The 26,482-nt window shown below is 40.7% G+C and overlaps 1 protein-coding gene across 5 annotated transcripts in view; it reads left to right on the top strand.

The window, feature by feature from the left end:
- Nucleotides 1–26,482, top strand: part of LOC122561732 (SHC-transforming protein 3-like) — a 238,672-nt gene that overhangs the window by 129,703 nt on the left and 82,487 nt on the right. For all 5 annotated transcript variants that reach the window (XM_043713837.1, XM_043713847.1, XM_043713828.1 and 2 more), the window contains 4 exons: nt 2,654–2,717; nt 4,042–4,161; nt 19,081–19,134; nt 25,105–25,156. In XM_043713837.1, the coding sequence (XP_043569772.1) occupies nt 2,654–2,717; nt 4,042–4,161; nt 19,081–19,134; nt 25,105–25,156 (290 nt within the window). The remainder of the gene's footprint in view (nt 1–2,653; nt 2,718–4,041; nt 4,162–19,080; nt 19,135–25,104; nt 25,157–26,482) is intronic.

The following is a 26,482-nucleotide window of genomic DNA, read 5'->3' as shown; positions in this document are numbered from 1 at the left end:
CTGAAAGGTAGAAGACAGAGGGTGGTGGTGGATGGTTGTTTTTCAGACTGGAGGCCTGTGACCAGTGGAGTGCCACAAGGATCGGTGCTGGGCCCTCTACTTTTTGTCATTTACATAAATGATTTGGATGCGAGCATAAGAGGTGCAGTTAGTAAGTTTGCAGATGACACCAAAATTGGAGGTGTCGTGTACAGCGAAGAGGGTTACCTCAGATTACAATAGGCTCTGGACCAGATGGGCCAATAGGCTGAGAAGTGGCAGATGGAGTTTAATTCAGATAAATGTGAGGTGCTGCATTTTGGGAAAGCAAATCTTAGCAGGACTTATACACTTCATGGCAAGGTTCTAGGGAGTGTTGATGAACAAAGAGACCTTGGAGTGCAGGTTCATAGTTCCTTGAAAGTGGAGTCGCAGGTAGATAGGATAGTGAAGGCGGCGTTTGGTATGCTTTCCTTTATTGGTCAGAGTATTGAGTACAGGAGTTGGGAGGTCATGTTGCAGCTGTACAGGACATTGGTTAGGCCACTGTTGGAATATTGCGTGCAATTCTGGTCTCCTTCCTATTGGAAAGATGTTGTGAAACTTGAAAGGGTTCAGAAAAGATTTACAAGGATGTTGCTAGGGTTGGAGTACCTGAACTACAGGGAGAGGCTGAACAGGCTGGGGCTGTTTTCCCTGGAGCATCGGAGGCTGAGGGTTGACCTTATAGAGGTTTACAAAATTATGAGGGGCATGGATAGGATAAATAGACAAAGTCTTTTCCCTGGGATCGGTGAGTCCAGAACTAAAGAGCATAGGTTTAGGGTGAGAGGGGAAAGATATAAAAGAGACCTAAGGGGCAACGTTTTCATGCAGAGGGTGGTACATGTATGGAATGAGCTGCCAGAGGATGTGGTGGAGGCTGGTACAATTGCAACATTTAAAAGGCATCTGGATGGGTATATGAATAGGAAGTGTTTGGAGGGATATGGACCGGGTGCCGACAGGTGGGACTAGATTGGGTTGGGATATCTGGTCAGCATGGACTGGTTGGACCGAAGGGTCTGTTTCCATGCTGTACATCTCTATGACTCCATGAATTGCTCCATAGATTTCACCTACTTCATTGTACATCATCAGTTTTCATTAGAGAGAAGAAGGATGAGAGGTGACTTAATAGAGACATACAAGGTTATCAGAGGATTAGATAGGGTGGACAGTGAGATCCTTTTTCTTCGGATGGTGATGGCTAGCATGAGGTGGCATAGCTTAAAATTGAGGACAGATGTGAGAGGTAGGTTCTTTGCTCAGATTGTAGGGTTGTGGAATGCCCTGCCTGCAACAGTAGTAGACTTGCCAACTTTAAGGGCATTTAAATGGTCATTGGATAAACATGGATCTTAATGGAATAGTTTGGATTAGATGGGCTTCAGATTGATTTCACAGGTCAACGCAACATCGAGGGCTTCAGGGCCTGTACTGTGCTGTTATGTTCTATATGCATGCTCCCTATTTATCACTTTGTCTGCATGATTGACTTTATTTTATAGATTCGCAGTAAAAAATGCAATAACTCATGATTACCACAAGAAGCATGTTTCCATTATTTGATATTCATAAACAAATTGGTGGAGTTTTAACCTCCTAAAATGGGCAGAGTGGCTTAGGTACAAACTAAACTGTTCATAATTTGAGGCCTGATCTCAATCTGCCTCCATTTATCTACCTCTGATTTTTGTAGGGGCAGGAGGAGAAGCCAAATGACCAACCCCTTCTGAGAAGGTGTTTTGTCAGTTTTAATATTATAATGAGGGTCACAAGCATCTTGTTTCAGATATTTTCTAATGAACCTGTTCAGAGATGTTATTACACACCTTTAAAGCAAATAGGACTTGAACCCAAGCCTCTTTCCACAGAAGTAGGGACACTATCTGTGGCACAAGAACCCATCTTTGCTCCACTGTTTTGAATTTAACCATAGAGAGCTGAGTCTTGGAAATCCTTTGTGAGCACCTTTGGATCCATGGGGTGACCATTTTTCCTTATTTTTGCTGGATTGGTTGTGCAGCCTTGGCAAACCCATTGAGATTGAGCATCAGTCTGACCCATCTGAACTCACCCACCTAATCTTTCTCTGAGGCCTCCAATCTTCCAATTTCTAAGCCAAACTTCTGATTTCCCTTTCAGACCTTTGATTGCGAACCCCACCGAAGGCCTCTGATTCTCCCCCTGCAGAGTTCAATACCATACCTCCAGAAGCCCTCTGATACTTAACTCCTCCTCTCTGAAATATCAAATCCACCATAAGGCCTCAGGTATACCCAAAGCCCATACCCTGAGATGGGAACTCCAGCTTGTGATAGGTACCCAAAATTCACAACTGTAGTTCCCTGCGTCTGGTGAATCCCCTGTACACAAACTTCCACTTACTACAAACTGGATAATTCCTATTTAGGACCGATACAGCCCTCCATCTGTCTACTCCTACCATTGGGGTATGATCTTGCCTGGTTATGAGGGGTCTACTGGCAACTACTGTCCATTATCAATATTCCCTTCTATATACTTATACTTCAGTTAATATATTTTTATGCATTGCCTGTGACACAGTGTTAATATATGGGTTTATTTTGATAAGAGAATCTGTCCTTACTATCATTCTTTTATTTTCCAGAGAAGCTATCAGTAGAGTGTGTGAAGCGGTACCAGGCACAAAAGGAGCTTTTCGAAAGAGAAAGGTATCCTCACAACTTATTTTATATCTTCATTGCTTGCAACAGAAGCTGATTTTGCAATCTTCCCGCCATGTGATAATGTTGAATAATCAGTCTCAGAAGGGTTAATTCAATGACCCTGTACTCCCAAAAAGCAAGTTAAGCTCATAGACAGAAACGTAAGAGATAGTTCTATAACATTGCAGTCCTTAATCTCTGACTCTCACTCCCAGCTAGAAGCATAGCATCATGGAGTTAGCACTATCGTTTTGATTCTTGCATGAATTATTGAAGTTTATTCTTTTAACAAAGTGTTTTGAAGCAAGAAACATTCAGAAGATTTATGCTTTTTTTTCAGTTCGTGGTGCACTACTTATTACTAATAGGTCTTTCCCCTCCTCTGCCTACATGCTTCATTGTTGCATAACAAAGTAGAAATGATTTATAGTTCCCTTTATTTTTGCCATAATTGCTTTGTGCTCTGTAAGAAGGAGCTTTAAGAAATAAAGAATTAAGCAGTCTGAAACCGTTTGGTCATATTTCATATATTCTCACTACCATATTGTGACTACAGTATGTACTAACCGTAGGATACCCTGCAGTTACCTACCAGGATTTTTAGCTGCATCTCCAAAAGCTATGACCTCTATCTAGAAAGATGAAGAATCAGGTGAATGGGAATATCATCATCCCCAAATGTCCTCTTCAAGTCAGGCAATATCCAGACTTATATATACGTTAATTTTTCTTCACCATCGTGGATAAAATCCTGGAACTCCCAGCTTTACAGCATCTGGGAAGACCTTTAAAGATACTAGCAGTTCAAGAAGAGCAATAGTTTTCCACAGTGCATCGGTGAAGGAGCAATTAAGTCCAATATTATCAGTCATGCCCATGCCCTGAGAATAAATAAAAGTAAGTTAATTAACCTCTGTTTTCTTTTATAATAGTTAGGATTATGACTGAAACTTTAGTGATTAATTCGGCTTTTCAGATATCTAAAATCTAATCTTAAATTAAAAGAAATCTCTGGAATTTGAGTGAGTTTATAAGATATAAAGTGTTGGCTAGCTCAGTTGGTTGGATATCTATTGTGTGCCCCAGATGAACATAAAAGATATTGGGTTGATCCTGTTTTGGCAGGGGCAGACCGAGCCTGTCTCTGTGCCCTACCTATGCTGAAAAATCAAAGTACTTTGCTAAGTTTCAGCAAATAATTATAAAGGACCTCACTTTGGGGGCAGAAAATTCAAGAAGAAGAGGGAGCTGAGTTACAGAGGTCACAGTTATCTTTAATAGTGTCTTCCTGCAGCTTGGGTAATAGTTTCTATGTAACTTGCCTCAACAGCCACCAAGTAAAGCATTGTCTAGTGTACTTGGTAAGAGCAACCTACAGTTTGCTGGAATGAACATCACTCTGAATATTTCAACCAGCAGCCTCAATCTAATGACGCCTGACACTAAGCAGGTAGGCATCTTGTTAAAGATATGAGCTAGTTTGTGAAGGTGGTCTAGTACCATAATGAGATGTAGCTGTGTAATAGCCCAAATTTTCTTCACACACTATCGCTTTGAGCACACATGTGAAATGTAATATTCATATAGCATCAGTCACATTTTTAAAAATCTTCAAGAAAACTGAGAATGGATTACGTTTGGACATATTTTTGGACATATTGTGGTGAATTGGTTTGATTTGAATTTAGCCTCCTTTTAATTTGGACATGATATGAAAATGCATGCTGCCTGTGTAACTAAGTCATTTTATTTATAAAATACCAGGTGGGAGCAAGCAACAGCCTAACTGTCTTGAAACCAGGATCTTTATCACAGAGTCATGGAGGTTTATAGCACTGAAAAAGGACCTTCAGTCCATCAAGTCGGTGCCAGTCAAAAACAGGCACCTGATGCCCCTTACCTGTCTTTTACTTGATCATTGATCACTGTAACAAAGGGAAATATTCCTCTCTGTCTACCCTATACATGCTCCTTTTAATTTTATACATCTCAAACATATGCTGCCAAGCCTCCTTTGCTCCAAGGAAAACCACAGTCTATTCAATCTCTTTATAACGAAAATTCTCCAGCCCGATAATATCCTGATGAGTTTTGTCTGTGCCTTCTCCAGTGCAGTCACATTCCTTCTATAATGTAGATTCCAGAACTACATACAATACTCCAGCTGTGGTGTAACCACCTTTTTCAAAGAGTTCCAGCATAACAGCAGTTGGGGGTGGCACGGTGGCTCAGTGGCTAGCACTGCTGCATCACAGTGCCAGGGACCCGGGTTCGACTCTGGCCTTGGGCGACTGTCTGTGTGGAGTTTGCACATTCTCCCCGTGTCTGCGTGGGTTTCCTCCGGGTGCTCCGGTTTCCTCCCAAAGTCCAAAGATGTGCAGGTTAAGTGAATTGGCTTTTTAAATTGCTCATAGTGTTAGCTGCGTTAGTCATGGGTAAATGTAGGGAAATGAGTCTGGATGGGTTTCTCTTCAGAGAGTCAGTGTGGACGTGTTGGGCTGAAGGACCTGTTTCCACGCTGTAGGGAAGCTAGTCATAACCTCTCTGTTCTTAACCACTTTATCTACTTGTCACATTACCTTAAGAGGCTGGAGTACATGCACAGTCAGGTCGCTGTGATCCTCAGTGCTCCCCAGGATCCTACTGTTCATCATGTATCCATTGTCTTTTTGTCCTGCCCAAATGCATCAACTCACTCTTATGTGCATCAAATTTCATTTGTCACTGATCAGTCCATCTGATCAGCCAGTCCATATCCTTCTGTCATCTAAGGCTATCCTCTTCACTTTTTACTACCCCACCAATTTTCATATCATCCACAAATTTACTGATCAAACCTTCCACAATCAAGTCTAGGTCATTATATATACCCCAAACAGTAATGTCCCGACGAGTTTGAGAAGATTTGTAGCTCAGGTTGAGGTTCTGGATGTAAAAACAACACATACAGACCAAATATTGAACTACTGAAGCAATCACCCCAACATCCACAAACGAAGCTGCATCAGAACATTATTCCAACGAGCCACCACACACTGCAGTACAGAGAGCTATGCAGAGTAGTGGAAAATCACCTAAACCGTGTATTCAAAAAGAACAGTTACCCAATGAACACAATCCGCAGATTTCTCAGCAACAAACCCAAACAAGCAGACAAAGTGCATCCAGAAACCCTAGCCATTCTCCCCTACATCAAAGGCATCTTGGAAATGACTGCCAGACTACTCAGACCCCTTGGTATCATGGTAGCCCACAAACCCACCAACACAGTAAAACAGCAGCTAATGAACTTGAAAGACCCTATACAGACAACAAGCAAAACTAATATCATTTACAAAATACTGTGCAAGGACTGTAACAAACACTACATTGGACAAACAGGCAGAAAACTAGCCACCAGGATACATAAACATCAACAAGCCACAAAACGACATGACCCTCTCTCACTAGTATCCTTACATATAAATGAGGAAGGACACCACTCCGACTGGGACAACACATGCATCCTAGGACAAGCCAAATAGAGACATGCACGAGAATTCCTAGAAGCATGGCATTCCAACCAGAAGTCTATCAACAAACACATCAAGTTGCACCCCATCTACCACCCCCTGAGAAAAAGAACAGGAAATGACATCACCACAGGAAATGACATCACCAACCCAAACATATAAATAGAAAGCAGGAATTATCAACAGTGTTTCACCTGGAGGCCCACTGAAGATGTTACCTAGTAGGGTGTCGAAACGTCTGGAAATGAACCTTCCAGCTCAGTGCGCAAACCTACATCCACAGCACAATGCGGAACTCCACGACACATGCTTATAATCACAAAACAAAATTGGCCATTAACCTCTGCTCCCTGCCACTACCCAGTTCTGAATCTAATTAACCAAATTTCCTTGGATCCCATTGATTCTTAACTTCGCAAACTGTCTCCCATGCAGGACCTTATCAATAGCCTTACTGAAGTCCAAGTAGACTATGTCAAATGCATTGCCCTCATTTACATATCTTTCAAAAATTGAATTAAATTGGTCAGACATGACCTCTCCTTAACAAAACCATGCTGACTATTCTTGCTTTATCCTTGCCTCTCCAAATGCAGATTAACTCTGAGCCTCAGAATTGCTTCCAATAGTTTCCCCCTCACTGAAATTAGATCGATTGGCTTGTAGTTTCCTGATGTAGTTTTGAATAATGGTATCACATTGACTGTCCTGCAGTCCTCTCTGGCAATTCTTCTCTGGCCAGAGAGGAATTGAAAATTATTGCCAAAGGCTGCTGCTATTCCTCCCTTCCCTCACTCTACAACCTAGCGACACATTTCATTCATCCCTGGAGATTTAACAACTGTTCAACCTGTCAGTCCACTCAGGACCTCCTCTCTGTCTATGCTAATGTCTTTAAGTATTTCACAGTCCTTCTCCATGATTTTTAAACCCAAATCGTCCATTTCACTAATGAATACCGATACGAAGTATTTATTTAGAACTTATCCTCCAGCTTCACTAATAAAAACTGTGTTCTTAATGGCCCTACTCTTTCTCTAGTTACTCTTTTACCCTCAAAGTACTTGCAAAACAGCTAAGGCTTGTTTTTGTATCTTACCTAACATTATCCTTTCCTGCCTTCATTTAGCCCTCCTTATTTCCTTTCTGCCAGATCTTATTATGTAATGAGGAGTCATCTTGGGATGGGTATCTGTCTCAATTATAAGGATGGTCTGTAACTCAGTATGAGAACATTTTTGTTCAGTATAGTTTAATGGGAATGAGGAACACAACAGAAAATACAGAAAACACTCAACATTTAAATAGTATGCATATAGAGAACAGAACATGTAATGTTTCACATTCAAATCATTCCTTAGGGCTCAGTTGCATTGGATTTATGGTATCTGATCTTCAGAAAATTAATTGTGGAGGATCAGTTGCTTATTTCTGAGATTCATGATAAACTATTTTTTCATGGGATTTCCAGGACTTTGTCACAGTCATATCTGTCTGTCTATATGATAGTTCACCATGCTCAGTTTCATTTATGTATCTATAAGAGACAATTATTAAAAAGAAAGCATGTCATTAGATTTTATCTAACACATTTTAGTTTTCTCTATCATTAGATAGTTAATTTCTATATCGAAATGGATGCTAGAAACAGTTCCACTTGTGTATCTGTAAGGATATATGTACAGTTGGATGAATGCTTCAGTACAAAGTAATCAAAAAATCTTTACTGAAGAAGGGCTTATGCCCGAAACATCGATTCTCCTGCTCCTCGGATGCTGCCTGGCCTGCTGTGTTTTTCCAGCACCACATTTTAAAAAAAAAAATCTTTACTGTCTGCTTTCCTCAGTTCTTAGTTTAATTATGAAAGTGATAAGTAGAAAACATTTATCTCCTATTTGCTTGCTTAAAAGCATGGTTGTATCATACAAGTCAACGTGATTTTGATTTTTCCTGAACTAGAGTAACAACTATATTCCATTATTTTCTGGGTACCATAAAAAGGTGCATGCTCAGGACTAGCAAGTGGTTTGCACCACACTTGCAAACATGCCGGGACTTGATTTCCTAAAAGCTTGAATGATCTTTTTGAGGAGAAATTCAACCTGAATTTTTCATTGAATCACCCAATACAACACAACCATTTTTGATGTAGAAAAGCTGTCCAGACATTTAAAAAATAAGGTATTTAAGTAGAATTAAACAATTACCACCTTAAAACCCAAATCAGATATCACAGAAGGAAACCATCATTCCATTGTGCCCATGCCGGCCTTTTGAAAGAGGGTAGGATTTTGGGGGGTGCTGTCTTGTGGTCAGGATTGAAGGTGGAGAGACTGAAGATCTAGGTTAGTGACAAGATGCAGATTGAGACCACAGACACGGTAGTTAGTTTTGCAGCCTCATTGTGCCAGCAACACAGGTTCAATTCCAGCCTTAGGTGACTGTGTTGAGTTTGCATGTGCTCCCTGAGTCTGTGTGGGTTTCCACCAGGGGCTCTGATTCCTTCTGCGGTCCAAAGATATGCAGATTAGGTGCATTGGCTGTGCTAAATTGCCCCTTGTGTCGGCTATGTGGAGTGGCCATGATAAATGTGGGGTTACAGGGATAGATTGGGGGCTGGGTCTGGGTGGAAGGCTCCTTGCAGGGTCGATGGCGACTTGATGGCCAAATGGCCTCTATCTGCACTAAGAATTGTGTGGGGGCAGCTGAAGGCAGTAATGATGATGCAAGAGAGGCCTCCAGTAATGACTTTACTTATTCTTTCATAAGAAGTGGTGATGATGTTAAGGTCACCATTTCTTGCATATTCTGGTTTCTCTTGATAATGTGGTAAGCTGCCATCTTGAATCGCTGCAGTCCAAGTGTTGCAGGTACATGTTAGGGAGATATCTTGATCCAGTAACAGAGAAGGAAAGGTAATATAGTAGAAAGTCAAGATGTGACTTGGAGGGGAGCTTGCAAATGGTGATGGTTTTGTGGCCCTAATCCTTCTATGTGACAGAGCATGAGAGTTTGGAAGGTGTTGTTGAAGGAACCTTGGTGAGTTGCTGCAGGTCATCTTGCATGTAGTATACACTGCAGCCATTGTGAATCAGTGGTGGAGGGAGAGAATGTTTAAGGTGTTGAGTGGACTGCCAATCATAAGGGCTTCTTTATCCTGGAGGATGCCTTGCTTTTGAGTGTTGTTGGAGCTGTGCTCATCCAGACAAGAGGAAGCTATTCCTTCACTCTCCTGACTTATACCTTGTATATGGTTGTCAGATTGGAGGTGAGTTACTTGTTAGGGAATTACTAGACTGTGATCTGTTTGTTAGTAATTATGTGGCTGATCCAGTTCATTTTCTGATCAATGATAGCTCCAGGATATTGATTGTGAAGAGTTCAGCAATGGTAATGCCATTGATTGTCATTAGGGAGATGGTTAGATTTGCATTTAATGGAGGTGGTTATTGCCTGGCACTTATGTGGTGCAAATGATGAGGAGAACTTGCTGCATATGGATATGGACTGCTTCAATATTGGAGGAGAATTGCACAGATCCAGAAACAGAACTATCTACCTTTATGTTAGGTTTGACTCTAACCTGTGAAGAATGATTGTTTTTGATTCAGTGGAACTTTGGAACTTAGAAGAAGGCCATTTAGCCCATCAAGTCTTCTTTGTCTTATTTTCATCATAAACATTTTCATTTCAATCTACATTCATAATACAAACAGTTCTGACATGACGCACATATCTGCAGCATGATTTGGCTGTAACGTCGCTGAAGAATTAGGGAATGGTATTCTCAAGAATGCTTACCCTGTTAGCAATAGTGTGATTCAAGCAGGGATTGGCTTGCATGCTTCATTCTGTGCATGTGCTGACATCTGCTCCAAAATCTCTGTGCAGCTCTGTGCATGTGCTGATGTCCGTGCCGTTTCTCACATGTGCTGATGTCTGTGCCATTCTGGGCATGCGCGATGTTGGTGTCAGTCTTTGTGCTGTACTGCACATGTACCGATGTCAACTGCTGACAGAGCAGCTTTCTTACATTTTTAAAATGTACTGTGTTAAATTTACTTTTGTTTCATTAATAAATATGATTTCAGTCTTCATTCAGACTACGCTACACTTTGTGTTAGACTTTTGGGTGATTTTTGAGCCATTGTGAGTGATTTTTTTTGCTGGTCTGCCCCTCACCATACTTTTCCCATAGGCCCCATTATTTATATTAAGTGATTTTCTATTAAGTGAGGTTTCACTGGAACACAACTACAGCGTTATAAGAGAACCAGCTGTATTTAAGCCTAATGGCAACCATGTTGTGAAGAGACATGGAAAATGGGTGCAGGAGTAGACCATTCAATCTTTTGGTATAATCACCATTTTGGCTTCACCATTTGGTATAATCATGGGTAATCATTTCACCCAGGATCCTACTCTCTGCACGCCCGATAATTCCTTTAGTACTGTGAACTACATTTAACTCCTTTTGAAAACATTCAGTGTTTTGGCCTCAATTGTTTTCTGTCAAGAATAATCCATAGGCATTAGTCTCTGGGTTGAAAAATATGTTGCTGGAAAAGCGCAGCAGGTCAGGCAGCATCCAAGGAGCAGGAGAATTGATGTTTCGGGCATAAGCCTGACCTGCTGCGCTTTTCCAGCAACACATTTTTCAGCTCTGATCTCCAGCATCTGCAGTCCTCACTTCTAATCAGTCTCTGGGTGTCTAACTGCTGTTTCCCAGGCCACTGTTAATGGTTGTAAAAGCCAGTCTGGTTTACAAAGTCCTTTCATGCAGGAACTCTCCAATCCTTACCTGGTCTGATCTATGTGTGACTCCAGACTCCAGACCCACTGCAATGTGGTTGACTCTTAATTACTTTGAGTATTTAGCAATGGACAATAAATGCTGTACTGACAACAATGCTTACATCCCAGTAATGAATAAGAAAAACAACATAAAATTAGCACTCTGGCTCATCTTGACACCGAACATATTATGATATTGAAGAGTCAAAGAATCCCTAGACTGTGAAAGCAGACAATTTAGCTCATCAAGTCCATACCAACCCTTTGAGAAGCATCCTACCTACACCCACCCACTTGCCCTATCTCCATAGCCCCACATTTACCATAGCTAAGCCACCTAGCCTACACATCCCTGGACACTGTGGGCAATCCACCAAACCTGCACATTTTTGGACCAAGGGAAAAAACCCAATGCACCCAGAGGTAACCTATGCTGACATGGGTAGGATGTGCAAACTCGACACAGAGAGACCCCCGAGGGTAGAATTGAATCCAGGTGCCTGGCACTGTGAGACACCAGTACAAACCATTGACCACCATGCTGCCTTATGTCATGGGATGATTTGTCCCCGTAGCCATCTCTTTATAATTTATATGGAGAAATTAGAAACAAAGTTTGCCAAGTATATTCTTTGCTGTATGGCAAATTCTAGTCGTCTGGTACCTCATGTATCAGTCCGGGCATTAAGATTTGACACCTGTTTAGCCATGCACTGAACAATGAGATGAGTAAAGAATCTGACCATTCAATAACCAGTCCATTAGTTCTAGTTAAAGGAATGTTCTTCAGACTCCAGGAGAGCTCCCAGTTTTTCAAAATGTTTAATGGGAGTTTTTTTTTCCCCAAGAGCTATTTGAACAACTTTGCCTGCGCTGCTGATAATGAAGTAAAGTTGTGTGCATAACCCAGACCATTATGGAAGCCAACCTTCCATCCATGCACTCCATTTACCCTTCTCGTTGCCATGGAAAGGTTGCCAACATCAAAGATCCCTCCCACCTGGTAATGTTCTCTTCCAACCTCTTCCATCAGGCAGAAGATACAGAAGCTTGAACACACACACTTTTCGAAAGGTTCAAGAACAGCTTCTTCCCTGCCATTATTAGACTGCTAAGTGGATTTCTCTAACTTCAAATAATGATGATCTTGCTAATTTTGATCTTGCTTTGTGCATTTCCTGTGCAGCTGTAACCTTGTATGCCTCATTCTGTTTAAGCACCGTATGATCTGTATATCTTGTTTGCAATGATCTGCTTGTACTGTTCACAAAACAAAGCTTTGCACTGTACTTAGGTACATGTGACTACATTAAATCAAATCAAAATGAAGTACTGCTTTAGTATTGCACTGAACTGTCAGCTTACGTTATGTGCTCATGTCATGAAATGAGCCAAGACACTGACAATCCCCTACCCAGATACAATGATTTGATCAACTGCACAGGGTTTACAACCACTCTGCATTTCAGATTAGGCTCTCACCAGACCTGGCCCACATGTGACTCCAGACTCTTAGTAAAGGTGGTTGACTTTTAACTGCTGCCCAGGCACTTTAGGTGTGGGTCATAAATACTGACTTGATGCCTCCATCCAACAGAAAAAGATAAAAGCTCTGCTTTTCTGGTGAAGGTGCGTGCGATGGGGTCAACAAAAATCAGTTAGCAATCTATAACTTTTTTCTTTCGAAAAGCAGCAGAAATTGGTTAATAGAGGATGGAACCACAAACTGGGAAGGATAAGAGAAAGCAGCACAAACTGGGGTGACAGGGAGGATGGGGGAAAATCATTAGCATTTTTTGAGTAGCCAAGACTGAAACTGTAGCGCTGAAATCATCAAAGCTGACTGAAATCTCATTCCAAATCTTACCTCTCACTACCCACTTTTACTTGTCTCACAACCTTCTCTCGTTTACTATCTGTAGCGTAAAACTCTTGCTTTCCCTCATCATTGAATGGGCTAGATTCTAAGCTACAAAATGTAATTAAAAGTCACATATGCACTCTTTCTACCTCTCTCCTGAATCACTGGCTCATTAGCTGTGTAGTAGATATTTTCGAATCAACCTGTTCAGAGACGCTATTACACATCCCTGGAGAAGGTAGGACTTGAGCTGAGGCCTTTTGGCTCAGAGGTGGGGCCACTACCACAGTACCACAAGAGCCCCTTGGCTGTACAGTACCAGAAGGGAGGGAATAACGATCAGCTGAAGTACATTCTTGTAAAATTAGTTGTGCATCATGCTGAAAATGCTAAGTACTAAACTGATATTACAATCTCTCTGTAGTACGTTCAATCATTTAGTAGTTGAGTTACATTGACCACAAATTGTTAATTCCTTAGTACTGACAACTCAGTGATATGTAGAAATAAACAACAACTTTCTGAGGATAATGAAACCACTGTTCACTGATAAAAATGACAAATTCTTAGCAGACAATGGCTACGTATGTTCTTCAGTGTGTGGTGCTGGAAAAGCACAACAGGTCAGACAGCATCCGAGGTGCAGGAGAATCGATGTTTCGGGCATAAGCCTTTTATCTGCAATTCTGATAAAGGGCTTATATCTGAAACGCGATTCTCCTGCTTCTCGGATGCTGCCTGACCTGCTGTGCTTTTCCAGCACCACATTCTCGACTCTGATCTCCCGCATCTACAGTCCTCACTTACTCCTAGCTACGTATGTTCTTGTAAATCAAATGTGATGCAATTAATAATAGTGAACTATTTTTCTGTTTTGGCTTGAATTAACACAAGTTGAATTGCTGTAAACCTAATTTCAATAGAGGAGTTATCTTCAACGGTTTTGTGCCTTCTTGTTGTATAATGGCCCTGGAATGGCTACTGGATTTCCTGCTGATAAAGGCCTATCTCAGATTTGATATATTCCTGATAAATGTTGGATATTATATTGCTTTATGGTTATTTTATTGAATGAGTTCAAATACAAATAATATTTACTGTATTTGGTTTACTGGTGTTGATTTTCACGTTTTCTGAATGTTGGTTGGGAAGCAAGTGCAGGTCTTATATCTGTCTGCCTGGCTGTTGTGTATTGCTCGGTGTAAGTCTTAAATATTAACAGTTGCATTATTAAATTACATTCATTTCAACCTTCCCACTGGGTGGGACAATACAACACAACATATAGTTCTTGCAATATACTAGACTGCCTCCCTAGTTTGTAAAAAGTAGTTATACATTAAAATGCAAAATGGCATGCATGTATGTCAGCCCACATTAACAATACCTAAAATTTTAACAGTTTGGGTTGCATACTTTTTTTCCCACTGTGATCACAAACAAAATATATATGACCAATATTTTCAAAGTGATGGAAGGGTCACTGGACTTGAAATGTTAACTCTACTTTCTTACCACAGATGCTGCCAGACCTGCTGAGTTTCGACAGCAATTTGTGTTTTTGTTTCAGATCTTCAGCATTCACACTTTTTTGTTTTGTTTTTGTATTCTTAAACAAGTTGCAGGAAAGGTTACTAACTATGTGGAAAGAATGTATCCCCTTAATCCCAAACACACACATTCATATACACATAAGTGATCAACTTGTCGTATTATTAGGAGAAAGTGAGGACTGCAGATGCTGGAGATCAGAGCTGAAAATGTGTTGCTGGAAAAGTGCAGCAGGTCAGGCAGCTGAAAATCTGTTGCTGGAAAAGCACAGCAGGTCAGGCAAGCTGAAAATGTGTTGCCTGACCTGCTGCGCTTGTTGTATTATTAGATTTAGATTAGATTAGATTCCCTACAGTGTGGAAACAGGCCCTTTGGCCCAACCAGTCCACACCGACACTCCGAAGAGTAACCCATCCAGACCCATTTCCCTCTGACTAATGCACCTAACACTATGGGCAATTTCGCACAGCCAATTCACCTGGGACTGTGGGAGGAAACCGGAGCACCCGGAGGAAACCCATGCAAACACGGGGAGAATGTGCAAACTCCAAACAGATAGTCACCCGAGGCTGGAATCGAACCTGGGACCCTGGCACTGTGAGGCAGCAGTGCTAACCACTGAGCCACCATGCCGCCCTGGACTATTAATCTAGAGACCTGTGGGGCAGCATGATGGCTCAGTGGTTAGCACTGCAGCCCCTCATTAGTGCCAGGGACCGAGGTTCAATTCCACCCTCAGGTGACCGTCTACGTGGAATTTGCACATTATCCCTGTGGCTGCACGGGTTCCCTCCGGATGCTCTGGTTTTCTCCCACAATCCAAAGACGTGCACATTACGTGGCTTGGCAATGCTAAATTGCCCCATGATGTGCAGGGTGGGTGAGGTAGCCATGGGAAATGTGGGGTTAAAGGGTAGGGGGTGGGTCTGGGTGGGATCTCTTCAAAGAGTCAGTGTGGACTCAATGGGTGAATGGCCTGTTTCCACACTTTAGGGATGCTATGATTTTAGGACCTGGGTTCAAATCCTTCTATGACAGATGGTAGAATTTGAATTGAATAAATAGTTGGAATTAGCAGTTTAATGATGACCATGAAACCATTGCCGATTGTCAGGAAAAATCCATCTGGTTCACTAATGTCGTTGAGGGAAGGAAACTGTCATCTTTACATGGTCTGGCCTGCTTGTGACTGCAGATCCATAGTAATGTGATTGACTCTTAACTACCCCCTGGGCAACCAGGGATGTACAGTAAATGTTGGCCTGGCCAATGGCACTCACATCCTGTGAATGAATAAAACAAAAAGATGACACAGCTTTGTGGAACAATTATTGATGAAACTATGGGAAAAACTCATTAAAAGTCCAAATTAAAAAGATAGAATGAGGTGACTTTCTCGCAGTTCCTTCAGTTCTTTGTCAATGAGATCGTATTGTTGTCAGCTTTAGTATGATGGAAAATCCTTTGTTCAGGTCATAGGTCAGTTAGTCATAAGCCTTTTGATCAGTTAACAGTTCAGTTTTGAGGAGATTAGAACTGCTGATTTCTGGAGTCTTTTTCTAATTCTTAGGAAATCCTTCACTTAGCTATTTCTTCAACTGGTTTACTCTAAGTGTTACATTGTTACACAGAGAAAGGGACAAGGTTTTCCACTTGCCAGTTTATACCACCTGCCAAAATCAGTTTCCAAGTCTGTGGCAAAGCCCACACCACCACCAGCACTAAGCCCCTTCCAAAACTCAATCTGTTTGTCTTGCAACTAAGGGCCATTAATCTGGCCTTTATCTCTCTTTTAAAAGTTTTCCCTTAAAATCACTTGGCCTTTTTATAAACAACAGACAAGCCTTTTGACCTTTTTAAGTTTGGTGTTCTAAATCATCACTTGGTCGAGTTAGAGAATCATAAAGATGTACAGCATGGAAACAACCCTATATGTTTTTACCTAGTTGATTTTAACCCTACTGCGAATCCTCTTGCAAGGATGCCTGCTTTGAAGAAGTTTTCCTCCTCTCTCTACAGCTCTGTTCCTGATGAAGGGCTTTTGCCTGAAATGTTGATTTTCCTGCTCCTTGGATGCTGCCTGATCTGCTGTGCTTTTCCAGCACTACTCTAATCTAGACTCTGGTTTCCAGCATCTGCAGTCCTTGTTTTTACCTATATGAAATCAGCTGATTTATGATATTTGATATTGTTCTGATGCCTAATTTTATGACTTGGTCTTCCTCAGTCAAAGATTACTTTTTGCTCTCCTTGTACTTCCTCAAAATCAGATATGTTCAGATTGATCCCATATTCTGTAAAAAAATGTCTGGCTCACTTTAACCCACGAAGGTACCTGTACCCAGGAAGGTGGAGCGTGCAGGAGACAACCTTACCAGTATTTCCTCTAAGGAATCTTCCTCAGAGGTGGAAAAGAAAGTGATATCCTGAGGTGCTGGACTCTTCATGGCAGCAATTGTACAGATGCCACTGGTGCCTGAAAGAGACAAGAAGGAGCAAATACCTCAGAGTTGCTGAATAAGGACAGTGGTTAGGACAAATGTGCTAAGATCACATTTATTGTGATGGTAACTGACATTCTTCAGCCAATTCCTTCACATTATGAATACTTAGTTCCCTTCTACTGCTTCCAATAGCAAGGAGGATGTATTATTGCATTGCACTTTAACACTTAATTTAACTAACATTGTAATAGCTATTCAGTTTCCCACCAGTTTCGGTAAAAGAAAATGATGTAGGGACTTACTTTATTCTTGTGAGATGGCAGCCTCCAAAGGCAGTCTTACAGTTGTTACAGTTGTACACTTGTTACAGTTTTTCTAACCTTTGATTTTAGTTTCCCGGGGCTAAATTCTAACAACTGAAATTGCACTCTTCACAATTAATTAATTATTTTTACTCTGGATTGCTCCTTGTCCTTTTTTCATAACTAACCTAAACTTGTTACTATGATTTATATCATTTGAATATTCCTCAACTGACACATGATTGACTTCATTTCCCCAGAATGTCTTTTATTCATTAGATCAGAAATATACTGATATAAAAGTCTCCTAAACATTCTTTAGGGAATCTTACCCCACATTGCCTTTTACACTTAACTAAAGTCTCTCATAGTCACTACCACACTGTTTTGGTATCTCTCTGTACAGTTACTGTAAACCAAATTTAAACCTAATAGCATTCCTTCTTATACTAAGCCCAGGTAACGTCTTACCATTTCTTTCTCGAATATTATTAGTTTCTCCAATCCATTGTGCACCTTGTTTTCTTTCTTTTTGATGTTACATCCTTATTTCCATCCACTCTCAGTTAGCTACCTTCTTGCAAAATAATTGGTCCTGACCCTGTACATGCTCCACAGCACACTTCCAATCTCCCAAGAATCCATACTCCTTCATCCTGTACTATCTATCCAATCACCTATTCATCTGCTCTGTTCCCTTGTTTCTATATTCACTAGCACATGCCACCAGAGGCTAATACAGAACCAATCATCTTTACGATCCCACTTTCTTGTTTCTTTCCTAGCTCCCTAAAAGCAGACTGAGTTTTGGAAGGGGCTTAGTGCTGGTGGTGTGGGCTTTGCCACAGACGTGGAAACTGATTTTGGCAGGTGGTATACACTGGCAAATGGAAAAGATTTTCCCTTTCTCTCTCTGTGTAACAATGTAACACTTAGATTTTTTCCATTTATACACCTATGTCATTGACAGTGATAAGAACCTGCACCACTAACAGTTCACATCCCTCCCATCAAAGTGCTATGCATTCACTCTAAGAGACCTTTGACATTGTACCAAGAAGGAAACATACTATCTTGCATTTATGTTTCAGCCACAGAAATGTCCAATGTTACCCTAACTTTAGAATCATCTATCATTATTGCTTTCCTATTCTTCCTGCCCCCACTCCCACCATATACACCTGTATCACTGGCTGGTGAGTGGGATGCATTCAGCAAACTCCTTCACTACTTGCCTATTCGTCTTTGATGACCTGGAAGTCTCCATTCCCTATTTATTTGCACACCATCAAGCTTCAGGATGTTAACATCTAAAAATGTGTTATTCGCAAAGCTTTCAAACTCAGCTAGGGAGTTGTGTTGTAAAGATGACATGTTTGCAGAAAAGAATTTTGTAGAAAGGAATGTGGTAAGTCTTTTTTATTAATGAGGGAATCGTGTGCTATATCACAGACAAAGTGTACAATTTTTCTTGTCTGGATTAGTGAACATGCAATAGAAATTGTGGTTTTTGTAAGTTCACAACACAAGAAATATTCTGAGAAGGGACAATGAAACATTCCAATCACTTACAAAGAAATTAGAACAATGTAGAGTTTTGCTGAGATGTTTCTGATGTGATATTTCATCACTACTCAAAATTGCTAACTCCAGGAAAACAGATTCCTATTTCAGATTATTATTTCTTCCTGCAACACCATAAACACTAGATATAGTCAAAGAAATAGCTTCAGTATGACTGATGATGTTGTTTGATATACTGCTTTCTGTTTGTGTGTGCCTCCACCTGCTCATTTTTCACATGTTTTACCATTTGAACGGTATATTTCATATCCTAGTTCAAAAGGTGTTTCAAGGGCAAAGTCCTCTGATTAATTTTTTTTGTTTTTATTTCTGATCCAACAGATTATAGCAAATCATCATATGCAGTCCATTTCCTTTGCATCTGGTGGTGATCCGGTAAGGCATTACTTGATCTTGGTGACATCGTAAGCTAGGATTTGTATCATATCGTGTTAAGAAGAAGTGATAAGCGTGAGAGCCCTTGTTTCTCATTCAGTAAGCTTTTAATGTTTTCTTTGGAACTGTGATCTTTTCTCGTAAGTACCTGACTGGCAGAAGTAAATTCTCTCCTTTTGAAATGATTGTAGCAGATTATGTCATAGCTTTATGCCAAATTCATTTAGATAAATGGTTCAATCAGATTACTCCGCTATTACCATTTCCAACTCTTGTAGACCCAATCTTTTTGTTTATTTGTCCAAGTATCAAACCTCTTCATCTTGTGCCATCATTTGTTTTATACTTTTATTGCTCCTACTCATCACAGACCTTCCCTTCTCTTCTCTCAACAATATCCTTGCCTCAGTACTTGTTTATCCAGTTTTGATGAAAGATCATCAACCTGAAATGTTCAACTGGGTTTTTATCTATGAGACCTGAATCAGGAGTCAAGAAACTTGCTGATTACATGATCTCTCCTCTTATCAGTCCGTACTGTCAATGCTATTTTTATTGTAGGTGCTAGGGTTCATCTTCGGGTTGCTTTCCACTTTCAACAGTAAGACCAGTATGGAGAGGGAGGTAGGTTGATGATGAAGTGGACAAGTTTAAAAATAAAACCTGTCTGGTTTTTGCTGAGATAGTGACCCAATTCTGTTGATGATAGTGTGAGCCCTTAAGCTTCACCCCACCCTATTGCCCCACAAAGCATCCAACCCAAATACCACCCAGTACCTACCTCACCTCCAAACCCCTAAACCCCATTTTACTGCATAACATCCAAACCACTCCATGCCACCATTCTACTTACAGTCACCACGATAAATTTACATACTTTATGGTAACACTTGAGATTCATTGAAAAATCTTATGATTCTGTGAAAATAAATATTATCCCAAAACAACTATTCACATTATACATTAATGATCTGCACAAAAGACCTGGGGCATTGTTGCGAAGTTTGTAGATGACAGAAATATAAATAGATGGATGGGTAGTGTTGAGGAAGCAGGGAGGTTGCAGAAGGACTTGGATAGGCTAGGAGAGTGGGTAAAGAAGTGGCAGATGGAATATAACATGGGAAAGTATGAGGTTATGTATTTTGGTAGGAAGCTTAGAGATGTAGACTATTTTCTAAATGGGGAACGGCTTTGGAAAACTGAAGAACAAATGGACCTGGGAGTTCTAGTTCAGGATTCTCTGAAGGTTAACATGCATATTCAGTTGGTAATTAGGAAGGCAAGTGCAATATTAGAATTTATATCAAGAAGGCTAGAAAACAAGAGCAAATATGCGCTGCTGAGACTTTATGAGGCTCTGGTCAGATCACATATGGAATATTGTGAGCAGTTTTGGGCCCCGTATCTGAGGAAGGATGTGCAGGTGTTGAAGGAGGTTTACAGGAATGATTCCAGGGATGAAGAGCTTTTCTTTTCAGGAGCAGTTGAGGACTTTGGGTTTGTACTCAATGGAGTTTAGAACGATGGTGGGGAATCTCATTGAAACTTACAGAATGGAAGAGGAGAAAATGTTTCCACTGGTGGTAGAGATTAAGATCCCAGGGCCCAGCCTCAGAGTAAAGGGGTGAGCCTTTAGAACTGAAATCAGGAGGAGTTTCTTCAGCCAAATAGTGGTGAATCTGTGGAACTTTTTTGTCAGAGATGGCTGTAACAGCTAAGTCACTGAGAGTATTTCAGAGAGAAATAGATGGATTTTAATCTGTAAGGGGGTCAAAGGATAAGGGGAGAAGGTAGGAGAATGGGGTTGAGAAATATATCAGCCATAATCAAATACAGAGCAGACACAACAGGCCAATTGGCCTGATTTTGCTTCTATACCTTACAGTTCTATTATCCTTTTCAATTATTGCATAAACAGCTCTACTGAACAGAATCCTACAGTGAGTTAGAGGTGAACCAAGCATTCATAATGTTGTCCCACTGAACATCTAGGACAACAGGCCCACCTGAGCAGAATCCATTAAGGCCTTTGACTACACATAGTAGTTCAGTCAACTGTCAAAGCTTTGAAACAGCTAAATTGATGGCTGAACTGAACTTCAAGGAAAGAAAATCCAAGCAATAGAATGTTTCATGCCAGAAGATCTATATTTTATTATTATACAATGCAGAATAGGCTTTTATCCATTGGATTGAATATTTTAATATATCTGAAGACTTTTTTTTAACTTTTGCAATGCTCTCCTTTCCAGAAATAACGTGTCAGGTATCCTGGATGACTACCTGGCACCCATATTATTCAATGGGTCTTATATGTTTAAAACAAAGCACAGACCGAATTCATGCTGTATTAAAGTCATATATAGCTTGTCATATAAAGTCATATCTGAACTTGGCAACAGCTTCAATGCTTATCTTTCATCGGTTCCCACCTCCAAACCACGGTTTTTCACATGGTTCATGTCACTTCCATGCTGCTGTGATTCATGTTGCCTTCCACACTTGGCCCCATTCTATTAAAATTGTGGAAGCCTAAAATGCCTAATTCTGTAATGGTAAAAATCACACAACACCAGGTTATAATCCAACAGGTTTATTTAGAAGTCTTTTTTTTTATATAGTCCGATAGGTTTGTTTGGAAGTACTAGCCTTAGGAGTGCAGCTCCTTCATCAGGTAGCTGTGGAGCAGGATCATAAGACACAGAATTTATAGCAAAAGATCACCATGTCATACAACTGAAACAATATATTAAACAAACCTAGATTGCTGTTCAGTCTTTCACCTTTTAGATTGGGTTGTAGGTTTCAGTTCATTAATATGTAAATTCCAGAGCTTCTTTCAAGCCACATTCTCGAGATATTTAAGGTTTTATATAAAAGAAAGAGACATCTCAGCTCAGACCATGCATTAAAGGTTTTTTTTAGATTAGATTACTTACAATGTGGAAACAGGCCCTCCGGCCAAACAAGTCCACACTGACCCTCCAAAGAGCAACCCACCCAGACCCGTTCCCCTACATTTACCCCTTCACCTAACACTACGGGCAATTTAGCATGGCCAATTCACCTAACCCACACATTTTTGGACTGTGGGAGGAAACCATGCAGACATGGGTAGAATGTGCAAACTTCACACAGACAGTTGTCTGAGGTGAGAATTGAACCTGGGTCTCTGGCGCTGTGAGGCAGCAGTGCTAACCACTGTGCCACCGTGCCGCCCTTAAAGGTGTGAGGTTAGCGTCTGTCTGCATCCAAATCTTGAGTCAGACTGGTTCTATTTCCAAAGTAGAAATTTATAAAATATTATATGGATTGACTGCCTGCAGATTGAACAAAATAGAATGTATGTGCAATTACAATTCTGCCAATGCAAATTCACCCCATAGACATATATATGTGTGCGTGCATGTGAGGGAGAGAGAGAAAGCAAGTATGTGCGCGGGAGGGAATGTGTTTGCGTGTGTATGTGTGCGTGTGCATGTGTGTATGTGTATGTATGCTTGGTAGAATGTATGGGTGATGTGACAGAGTATAAGGCTGTGAGAGTGTGTGTGTATATGTATGTGTTCGTGTGTGAGTGAGAGAGAGTGTATAGTGTAGCGGGGTCACCTGTAGTGTGATGTGAACCCAAGGTCCTGGTTGAGGCCACCCTCATGGGCACTGAACTTGGCTATCAGCGTCTGCTCAGCCATTCTGCGTTGTTGCGTATCTCAAAGTCCACCTTGGAGGATGATCACTTCTGAATATACCTGTTGGACTATAGCCTGGTGTCGTATTATTTTTAACTTTATCCATCCCAGTCCAATTCCAGAGCCTCCACATCATAATTCTGTAATGGTAATGGTGATGTTGGGCACCATCAATGTGGCATCATCATATAAACTCTCAGTACACTTTCTTATCCCATGCTAACAAAAATTGTAATCACTAGAATTGGGTTGTGTGAATCGAAGACTCAGGGCAACCTGCCTGACACAGTTTGGCTCAGCATTAAGATGGGAAAATCTACCCACTCTGTTCCTGTCTCCTGCTGCTGTCTCACTATTGATCACTTCCTGCATTTATAGCGTCATAGAGATGTTCAGCACAGAAACAGACCCTGCAATCCAACTCGTCCATGCCAACCAGATATTCTAATCTAATCTAGTCCCATTTGCCAGCACTAGGCCCATATCCCTCCAAACCCTTCCTATTCATATACCCACCCAGATGCCTTTTAAATGTTGCAATTGTACCAGCCTCTGCTACTTCCTCTGATTTCTCATTCCATACATGCACCACCCTCTGTGTGAAAAAGTTGCCTCTTAGGTCCCTTTTAAATTTTTCTGTTCTCACTCTAAGCCTATGCTCTCTAGTTCTGGACTCCCCCACCCAGGGAAAAGACCTTGTCAATTTACCCTATCCATGCCCCTCATGATTTTACAAACCTCTATAAGGTCACCCCTCAGCCACTAATGCTCCAGGGAAAACAGCCTCAGCCTATTCAGCCTGTCCATATAGCTCAAATCCTCCAACCCTGGCAACATCCTTGTAAATCTTTTCTGAACCCTTTCAAGTTTCATAACATCCTTTGGATAGGAGGGAGACCAGAACTGAATGCAGTATTCCAAAAGTGGCCTTACCAATATCCTTTACAGCCTTAACATGACCTCCCAACTCTTATATTCAATGAACTGACCAATAAAGGAAAGCATACCAAATGCCTTCCTCACTATCCTATCGACCTGAGACTCCTTTCTTTATTAATTTTCTACCGTTTTTATATTTTCACTCCTGAAAGATCTGACTCTAATTTTCAGACTATGCAGTAAAGGCATGATGGGCGGCACGGTGGCACAGTGGTTAACACTGCTGCCTCACAGCGCCAGAGACCCGGGTTCAATTCCCGACTCAGGCGATTGACTGTGTGGAGTTTGCACATTCTCCCCGTGTCTGCGTGGGTTTCCTCCCACAGTCCAAAAGATGTGCAGGTCAGGTGAATTGGCCATGCTAAATTGCCCATAGTGTTAGGTAAGAAGGGGTAAATGTAGGGGTATGGGTGGGTTGCGCTTCGGCGGGTCGGTGTGGACTTGTTGGGCCGAAGGGCCTGTTTCCATACTGTAAGTAATCTAATCTAATCTAATCTAATCTAAAACATAGACTCATTCTATGAATTAATATTTTTTAAACAATCTATCCTACCTGTTCCTCTTAAAGTTTTGAATACTTAAATCAAATCATCCCTTAATCTTCTGAATTCCAGGGATAACAACCCCAGTTTATTTAATTTCTCTCCCTAGCTTAATCCTTGCATTCTAGGCATCATTATGGTAAATCTGTAATGAAGTCTTTCCAAGTACAATATATCCTTCCTAACATGTGGTTCCCAGAATTAGTTGTAGTATATCAGGCGCAGTCAAAATATTGCTGGAAATTGCCCCATCAGCTTGAAATTGCTTTCTATTGGAAATAAGTTTTTCCATATTTATATTTATTTCACAGAGGGTGCATCTTCTGTTAATATTTGGATCCTAGAACAGCCAAGATATCTATGTACATGACACTCACAATCAGTTCTGAATTATGTGCGAAGCTTAGGATGGCATGGAATCCAGTTTGCCCTCCTTTCATGTTACAATGCAGTTCTTATAAATTAGAGGCTTGATCAATCTCTAATACTAGTTTTTTGCTCAGATGGCACAGTCAAAATATGCATCTAATGACGCAGTCTGTGGTCCAGTGTGCCATGATTCATATTAAAATGAAATACTTATAAAAAGTGCTTCACTAATATTTTATTCTGATCAGTAACTTTCATGACAAGGGTTGTCTTTATTCAAACTGACTGCATGTAGGAAATAATGAAAAAAAAAAAGACATATCAGAGGTTTGGAATTGTTTTTCTTTTTATGTAAATGCTTGGTGGAGAATGAAGTTCTGATTTCTAAATCCCCTATCATTCAATTGGCATTTTCTTTTATGTAACAGGACACAACAGACTATGTTGCATATGTGGCAAAGGACCCAGTGAATCGTCGAGGTAATAACTGCTGTTATATGTTTTAAGGTTGTGTGTCATTCAGTAACTTTATACTTTTATGGAAATATACCCGAATATATATGAGAAAATATTTTGTCAGAATGCTATTCACATCAAATTTATGAAGTAATTTATGAGGATGCATTTTAAATTCCTCTACAGCATTGCCATTCCCTTGCTTTGTAATTTCCTCCAAACCCAGCAAAGCTCTACATTATCTGTGTTCCTCTGATTTTAGTTTCTTATGCAGCATCCCCTTTAAGGCTCTACAATTGGTGCCTGTGCCTTTAGTTGCTTAGGTTCTAAGTTACGTATGTGCAACCTCCCACCCACTAACCACCCCATCTCCACATCCTACTGTGCTTTTATCCTTTAGGATATCATTAAATGCTATAGAATCCTTATGAGCCAACTTAGTGTCTCCCTATCTCCCCAGTATTATTTGCAATATATTTTGTTGTTTCTTTAGTGTCTAACTCTGTTTTATCTCCTCAAGAAACACTGCTGGAATACATGGAATTTTCAGCAAGACCTAGTTATTTACAATTTATTTCTATGCATACTTTGGGCTATATTTTCTGTGGAGTGGCAATCATATTGAGATTGTCACTTCCCTCCTATCTTTTCACATTAAGAAACAGCTAAACCTTTCTGCCATGATATTCTGATCATTCAGAAATGTGGCGAGTACCGTAAATGCAACTGTGTCCTCATAGTGCAAGATGAGATAAGGCAATCAACATCCTTTTTATTCATGAAAATAGTTGACATAATCTGTGATTTACATGTCCAGCAGTACACACAACTAGTTTACAGTTGTGAATAGGTAAATATGTAGTTAGGTGTAAGGTGCCATGTGCCAAGTCTGCTGTGGTGCATCGAAGGTGGAGTACCATTTACTCTTTAGACCAGGTCTGAATGGATAGGGACATCAGGCTTTGTGTGAAGAAGTGGGCTTTTGAGTTCCAGAGAGGAAGGGGATTGCTGGGTTTTGGAAGAAGGGGGATTATATCGAATCTTGGAGGATGTGGTGTGTTTCTAATCACAGAGGGAGAGGGAATGTCAGGTTGAGGGGGAGAATAGAGTGTTAGGTTGAAAACTGGAATGGTGTCAGGTCCTAATGGAGAGAGGATGTTGGGTCAGTGTTAGATTTTGTAAAGAATCTGGCAGTGTGTGCTTAGAGGAGTGTGTGGTAAGTGGGATCAGTCTAATAGTAACCTAAGAGTTTGACTAGATTTTTAACTGTCTAATTTTTCCTGGGTCATTATATATTTGCTGCAGTGGCATCCACTGAATTCTTTGATTTAACTGAATACTTACAGAGGG

Source organism: Chiloscyllium plagiosum, chromosome 2 (assembly GCF_004010195.1).
Source record: "Chiloscyllium plagiosum isolate BGI_BamShark_2017 chromosome 2, ASM401019v2, whole genome shotgun sequence".
Classification (NCBI taxonomy): Eukaryota; Metazoa; Chordata; class Chondrichthyes; order Orectolobiformes; family Hemiscylliidae; genus Chiloscyllium; species Chiloscyllium plagiosum.
Note: the sequence above shows the minus strand (reverse complement) of the source record. Positions and strands in the feature narration are given on the sequence as shown.